Raw genomic sequence first — 8,232 nt, 5'->3', positions numbered from 1 at the left:
TGCTACATACTTTTGTATGCCTTCTTACCCCTGCACAATTATAGGAGTGAAGGAATTATTCCTTAAATTAATAACGAGTGAATTAAAAGAATCCTTCAAAAGAGACCATTAGCAAAAAACGTGATCTGAAGTTTCATCTCCTCCTTGGGCCTTGCTCTGGTACTAATTTGAACTGTCCCTAAAGGAGGAAGAAAATAAATTAAGTGCTTACCTGTATTTAGACAGAAATAATCAATTATTTAAGATATCCCTTGGTTTTATTTTAACTTAACCCTTGTGAATACTTCACAAAAATACACATACAGAAGCAAATAGAACTATACAGTCAAACTAAATATCCAGCAGATACAACAAGTAGTCAGAAGTTCAAAGGTGGATAACTGTTAAGTGGCTGATGAAGTTGTTTGCATAATCAGCTTGGAATGAATGCTTTCAACAAAAAGCATTCTAGGTTTTAACAGAAGAAATTGGTAATCTTTAAAATGGTTGTATGGGTAACATGCATCCATCAGCACAATGACCAATAATATTTATTGAATTCAAATTTACTGTTGTAAACATTTAACAAAAGCATTATGAAATCTAAATAGTCTGACAATTCGAACAAAATAAGTGGTATGTTTAAAAAATAAAGCTGATGAGGCAATGGATCCATCCTATATACTTTCAACAGTTCCAGCAAGAGAAATAGCACAGTATTTAAAAAAGTATACAGCAAAGATTGTTACTATTATAATGGCAAACTCTGGAAACTGTAAATACAAATAAGTCATTGAACAGTCAAATGGTCATACTCCTAATCAGGAAGAAGGTAAGGAACAGTCTGTAATCCAGTTATACTCAACTGTCAACAGAGAATGCTTTTTCTTGTCAGTTGATTTCATAGTTCTTTTTCCAAGAGACAGCAAAACTTTGGCAATTGGATGTACTGAAAATATATTCTCAAAGTTCAAGATACAGTCATAGCATTTTGTTATATGAAAGGTGATCTGTACACCAAGGCTCAGAGGTTGGTAAATATTGATTCCATATGTGGAAAAAGTGCAAATATCCTGCACAGATAGCTTACAAAGCTGCTGGCACAGTTATTCACCAGCAGAATCAGGGTTTTGTTTGCATAGCTCACACATCACTGGAATGTGGAAAGGTGTGCTATTTTTTGGCAAGAGCAAAGGAGTCATACTGATGTGAATTACCATATCGAGCACGCTGAATCCATGCAGAACACTTCGACGAAGGCTGCTACCTGATGTCATTAGTTTTTGTATACTGGTTTTGTTTTTGTTGAAGCAGTTCTGTGATAGCCAGAAGCTTTTTCAGTACATGCTAGACAAAAACAGTATGAAAATTAGTAAATGAATGAAAGGTCTGTCAGAAACTTTGAAAAAAGCCATTCTACTAAAAACAAAATTGTGAGTTTCTTTTATTCAGGACTGAATATTTTTGGTCATAATATTTTAAGATAGTATTTTTATACACTAAGTGAATACAAATTCATTTGTTTGGCACTCTCCTTTCTACTTAGGCCAGAACAGTCTCCAGCATGCAGTGAAATCTGTCTTCTGGCAGTGTTCTAAGACATCTGAAGCCCAATATTATCACATCACGTAAGGGCAGTTAGCTTGCAATCTACTGAACACTTGAAGGAATCATGGAAGAAATATTACATTGCGCCTAAAATTAAAACAGCACCTTTACCTTTAAAAGTCTCAACTGGGTCAAATCTTCCCAATTTTAAGGCAAATAAGATAACGTTAATGTTAATCCAGCCCCAGTGTAGCAAGAATACAACCTTTACCTTTAAAAGTCTCAACTGGGTCAAATCCTCCCAATTTTAAGGCAAATAAGATAACGTTAATTATACATGCCATATGCACATAAGCAGGCCCATGGTATACACTCTAAGTTTCTAAAGTGATTAGAACCGTAATGAACTAGACTATTATCCAACTTGATTTTAGAATCTCAGATTGAAGGATACTCATTTAATCACTTCTATATGGGTGGCCAGTGATAAGAACAGCTTATTCAAAACAGCAAGTTCCAAGGTCACAGTCTAGAGTTTCTGGATCTGGAGCTTGAACTATTTTTACCAAATGTCCTGAATGATTCTCAATTGTTTAACAGTCTGTACGTGTGAGAGAAAAAGCCACATCACTACGGACTTATTAGTTCACTTGCCATTTTCCATACATGCCAAGGAAATGTATGAATACCGTTTTCAGTAGAGTTAACACAGATTCCATTTTGTAGTATCAAAATTACATAATCTTAGTCTCAGCCTGTTATTCCTATCTGCTGAGATCAGAACCATATTGGATTATGGTTCAGATTCTTAAAAACTGTAAAATAATTGATAAAAATGTTGATCATAATTCAGCTATTTAGTACCTGAGTTTTATGCTTACGTTATGCTTAAATACTAATGAATCATCATTGTTAACAAAGGCTGGCAAAAACCTACCTGCTGTGCACCACGCTCATTACTGAGCGTTCGCAGTTCATCTGAATGGGCCACACAAATTTCATGCAGTGCTGCTAAATCACGGGACAGATCAGTCCTAGAATGCTCTGTAGTGTCCGGAAGTTCAGGTACATTCTTTAAGGGAACATAAAAACTGTATTTAGAAACAAATTTTATTGTCTCTTCTGAAAAGATCCTAATTGGTTTTTAACACATAATAGTCTTAAATTTCTGTTAAAATTCTAAGGACTTATGGAAATGTAATAGTGCTAATTCTGATAAAAATAGGTTTTATGACCTCAGTATTTTACATCAAAACCAGGTTCCATTTTCTTCCTCCTAAGGGCAGAACATTGTGTAGTATTATTGCTAGCTATTCTAAATAAATGGGTTTCCTAAACTTTAGATTTCTTGGAATCTGGAACACAGTGCCAAATAGTGTAAGTATTAACTGCTAAATACAACCTTAACTTCAAATTCCTCCACTCTTTCAGACTGAATCTCATTGTTAGTTGTATATGCTGATCAATTTGGACAAACTATAGTAGAAGCTGTGTTAATAAAAGTGTGATGTCAAGCCTATAATTATCTGGACTATGCCCAGAACACTTGCTAATGTGTGGAAATTATCAGTGTTAATTACGGTACCTTCAGATAAGGTTCATAAAGTAATTCAGCCGCTATCATAAGTTGATAGTACAAGCACTAAATACTGATGCTATTTTGAGCCTTAAAATAAAATGTAACGAGCTCAGATTATCACTAATTTTGAATAAATTCATTCCTTTCCAGAACGGTGACAGTATTTGCTATATACTCCTAATACTGTAAAACACTCCATTTTCTATATTATAAAGAAACTATTAGAAAATAATTTTCTTATTTACTAAATGACTCAGTTATTCACTTATTAATTCAGTGAATGAAAGATCATTGAGATGAAAGAAGTAAACTGGAAACAGCAACACAAAGTTATATATCAAAGAGATGCAGAGGATACTTAGGAAGCAAAATGAGAAGAATTCAGGTTTGGGGCCCAGCAAAGTCTTCCTGATGGAGATATCTGAGGTGAGTCAAAAGATAAATTTGATTTATATAGGTAGCAAAGGAAAAAAACAGAAGAGTATGAGGAGACTGGAAGAGTAGTAGAACACTAGGATTCTAAGCAGTCTGAAGGGCTAGATTGTGTGGCATTACTAGGAAAGTGATAGAGAAAGCTGGACCATAGACATTTGTGATTATGGAAAACAGAGTCCCAACCATGAATCTGAAACCTAAAACATGGCTTAAGATAAAACTAGCTAGCCTTAAAAAATTTTTTCAATCACTGACCAACTATTTTTTGGTAACTAGAAATATCTGTCTTCAAAACTTCCCAGAAGCTCACATATAGAAACATGGACAGTTAACACTTGCTCCTTCATTTCTCTATTATAAATATGGATAATTTCTACACAGTACTTTTAATACCTGAGGTTGCAAACCAGGGGCCCACAGGCAGTCCTGATAGATTTAACTGCCCAGTGGTGTGATGGTTGTTTACTACTGTTTTTAAACAGGGATCCCCAACCCCCAGGCTGCAGACCAGTACCATCCATGGCCTGTAGGAACCTAGGAACTGGGCTGCACAGCATGAGGAGAGTGGCAGGTGAGCGAGCGAAGCTTCATCTGTATTTGCAGCTGCTCCCCAGTGCTAGCACCACCACCTCAGATCATCAGGAATTAGATTCTTATAGGAGTACCAGTCCTTGATGCCAAAAAAGTTGGGGACCACTTTTTTTTAACTGAATTTGAATGTATTAAGGCAGAATATGGGCAGCCTCAATCTCCTACCCTAGAACTCCTGAATGCCATACACCTGTCTAAATTCAGATATATATGTTCTCTTTCTGGTTTGTGTATGTGTGTGTGTGTAAAAACTGAATACTTAGTATATTTATTTGGTTTTAAATTGAGTCAACATCTGAAAATTTATAATTGATAATTTAAAAAATTTAAGAAATCCAGGGTTTTAGAAATTTTAAAAAATCCTCTTAATTTTTAATCACTATTTTATTTATAAAGGGCCAAAGAAGGCATAAGTAGTCCCACTCATTGAAGTAGAACATCAAATCCATGTATTTTATTCCTAAAAAAGCCACAAGAACATTCATTCTCTAGTCCATTTATACTTATTTAACCTGGTCAGAACTGGATCATGTCTCATTTCAGATTCCACACAACAGCAGCAAAGTAAAAATAGCTAGTGGCAAAAAAGACTGTCGCAACAGCTAATAGGAATAATGAAGGGAAAAAACTAGAAAATGGCACAAGTCCAAAAGCCCCAATAGTGTATGCTTGGTATAAACTACTTAGTGTAAGAATAAGAGGTTGAAACTATAATCAAACAAAATAATTTGTTTAGGAAAGCAGTTATATTATAAACTATTAGTTCTGAATAGAAAATCTTTTTAAAGATTTTTGCTAAAATGAGTTAACTCTCAGCTGTACTAACTATAGGTCTCAAAGTACTTGAAAATTATATACATACCCCAAGTTCATCTAAAAACATGATCATACGATGTTTGTTACTTTTGATGAAAGGATTGACACCTTCCATATAGGGCTCCTAAAAATATAAAAACAGCTTACTATATCCATCAGAAACAAACATTGTCTGATCTATATAACAGTGTACAGATGTAGCAAGAATTCTTACAAATCTAATTCCATCAGTAGCAATACATGTTCACAAGAATTAATCATACAGTGACAATATTTTCCTTCTGATATAAACATCTATACTGAGGAACTGGAATATTTTAATAAAAGAATAAATTCTGGATGAGAACAAACTAGAACACACAGCCAAGCAGACACAAATTGCTTATATGTAATTCATTCAAAAAGAATTACTGAGAAACTATTATTTGCCAAGCACCAATACAAACATGGGCCCAGCAATCTAGCAAAGAATATAGGAAATTAAAAATGTATGATAAGGACTACGGTACAAAATTATATCATTCATAGCCTGCCTTGGGATTCAGATAAATTCAAAAGCTAAACCATACTTATAAACTGTGCTTTATACTAAGTGTATCTGAAAATACACTATATTGTAAAACAGGAAAGGGTTAGTAATTAACTAAGTTTTAAGAGATAAGGACCTCAACTGTCAATTCCAAAGCGACATAAAAAATTACTGTTTCTCTAGTGAAACACAAAGTAACATTACACCTATCAGATTGGAAAAAATTAAAAATAATAATACTTATTGAGTAATGCCAAGGCTATAGGGAGCAAAAAAGCTTATTAATTTTACTCCAAAGTTAGTTTAAGGAAATTACCGGACAAGTCTGAAAGTAAGTATATGTAAGAATACTTGTTACACCAGTATTTTTAATGTTGACAAATTAGAAGCCATCTAATTATCCAGTAGAAAACTACTTAACATCTGTCTATATGATGGCATACTAAATAATAATCATATGTTTCCAGGTACAGCAAGAAGTTTGTTACACATTGACAAAAGCAGGTGAGATGGTATGATCCCTACCAGAATATTAACAGTCCTTAGGTAGTGGGATCACACGACTATTTTTAAAACTCTTGCAAGTTGAAAATTTAGCGAAGGTGTATTGTGAAATAATAGATATGGGTGAATTTTAAAAATATGCTCACTTTTATATTTAAAAGTGGGAGAATTTGAGTAAATTAAAAATTGAAAAAATAGTGTTCTATAATGGCTCAAAAGGTGGCTTTAAAAATTCCATTATTAAAATAAAATCTAAACAAAACATATTAAAATCTACACCAACAAAAATATACAGTCTTTATGAAATATCTACTAGTGAAAATTTACTTAAGCTGTATTTTGATTTTATGATGTCAAAGTTTCACTCATAAATGATATTTTAAAGTATCAAAATGTTTTTACCTTAGCTCCAAATTCCACAAGATTTGCTAAGTTCTGCACAGACTTAGCAACTAAGATCAGTGTTCTTGCAGCAATAGGAGATGGGGAATCTATAAGAGAATTGGGCATAGTGAATGAGACCAACTCCAAAGGTACTGCAGGTAAAACCATTAAAATTTAGGACTTTATTTTTTTTACTGTTAAAGATACTAACATTCACCCATTCAGAACTGTTTTTAAAAATGACCTGTATAATTCAAAAGAACTTGAGTTAAAAAGGGAACTATTGATTACATTTATGAGTGCTTCTAATTTTGTGAAAAAAGTACTACAAGACTCAGCAATTCCCCAATGGTTGATGATAATGCAAAATATCTCAAAGCTTAATATTCACACCAGAAAAAGCTCACTCTGTACACACTTTGTGACGATTCACAAAGCTAATTTCAACCTACTCAAGTTAGCAGTTTGCAATCTGAGATGTTACCTTCTCCAACCCTCCACTGACTACAGATAACTCACTTTAAAGCTCAATAACAAAGATAAATAAAGTATGGGACCTCTGTCCTATTTTGAAGAGAAAAACATGCAGTTTAAAATATTTTAAAAGTTTATTAAAGATTAGTTAGGAAGCATTTCCTTATAGAATACAGATAGTAGGATATAAACAAAGTATTTGTGGCTATTAACTATAAGCCCTGAAACATATTTAACCTATAGGGAGTCTACCTGACTGCCTGATTTTAGATTGTACTCTTTGTATCTTAAGCTGCTAAATTATCAATAGTATTGCCTCCTGGTTCAAGGCTGACGTTCGGATAAATCTCCGCAAAAGAATTTTGAACCTTTAATTTTTAATAGACCAGAGATTTAACCATTTTAGTAGCAACAAAACATAACAGATGTGATGGCTAGATGTGTAAAACTTAACATATTCCAAAATATTTTTAATACAACTTTGAACTTCAAATTATTAAGATAAAAATAGTTTGGGTTCTTTCTTCTAATAATGGCTCATTATTATATTCAAGTCACAAGTACACTCTTGTCCTTTCTTTCAAAGAAGCCTACAACATTCCATAATGGACATATAGGTAATAAGCAAAACCAGTCTGGTTTACTGGAGTTTAAAATGGCTGATTAACGTTATATAAGTGGTGACAAGAAATCTCTAATCTCTAAAGAGCCACTTTTTAGTATTCACAGAGCACTACTGCAACTGCAGCACACACAAAGTTCCTCCCAATTTGAAAAAGTCATAAGAGTTTGAGACACAGGGAGAAATGGGGAAAAAGTGCTATGTGTGTAATCATGCCATCTTAGACTCCAGATATTAGATGGGAAGAAAAAGTAAGAAGCAAAATGAGGAGAAAAGGTAAAATAGCAAAAGGGAGGAAGAAGAAAAGAGGGGTGCTATGTATGTTTTTAAAAAAATCAAATTTACAAGAAAATAGGAGTAACCTTACTAAGTATGAAATTCTAATTTCAAAATTTATCAAAAACTGATTACCTGAGATGATATTAAACATCCTTGGATTCAGGATGGCAGGACAGATAAGTCGAAGAAAAACAAAACCACTGAATGGAAGGGAAAATTTTTTTTAGAAAACTACATTGAAATTATAAATATGAACAAAAGTTTTAATACTCAGAATCATGAACTCTGAACTAATAGAGGGGAGCCCAAACAGCTTTAAGGAAAATAAAGTATCTTACTTTAAGAACACATATATCTTTTTCTTAAACATATTATTCATTTTGCTCAAATTTGGAATTTTAGATTTATGTTGTATTTGTAGCCTTTTACTGTCTCGGCTACTATTTATTCCAAGTTAGTAGTACATTTTAAATTTACTTTGAAAAGAGGGTC

At 33.2% G+C, this 8,232-nt stretch overlaps 1 protein-coding gene across 1 annotated transcript in view; it reads right to left on the bottom strand.

The window, feature by feature from the left end:
* Positions 1–228: 228 nt before the first annotated feature.
* The window catches only part of RASA1 (RAS p21 protein activator 1), a 94,038-nt gene continuing 86,034 nt past the window's right edge, over positions 229–8,232 (bottom strand). Inside the window, exons 21-25 of the mRNA XM_006913204.3 lie at positions 7,873–7,940; positions 6,384–6,472; positions 4,995–5,072; positions 2,465–2,599; positions 229–1,326 (exon numbers count right to left, since the gene is read on the bottom strand). Of these exons, the coding sequence (XP_006913266.1) occupies positions 1,243–1,326; positions 2,465–2,599; positions 4,995–5,072; positions 6,384–6,472; positions 7,873–7,940 (454 nt within the window). The 3' untranslated portion in view covers positions 229–1,242. The remainder of the gene's footprint in view (positions 1,327–2,464; positions 2,600–4,994; positions 5,073–6,383; positions 6,473–7,872; positions 7,941–8,232) is intronic.

This window comes from Pteropus alecto, unplaced genomic scaffold (assembly GCF_000325575.1).
Source record: "Pteropus alecto unplaced genomic scaffold, ASM32557v1 scaffold20, whole genome shotgun sequence".
Taxonomy (NCBI): Eukaryota; Metazoa; Chordata; class Mammalia; order Chiroptera; family Pteropodidae; genus Pteropus; species Pteropus alecto.
This window is presented reverse-complemented; position numbering and strand designations above follow the sequence as displayed.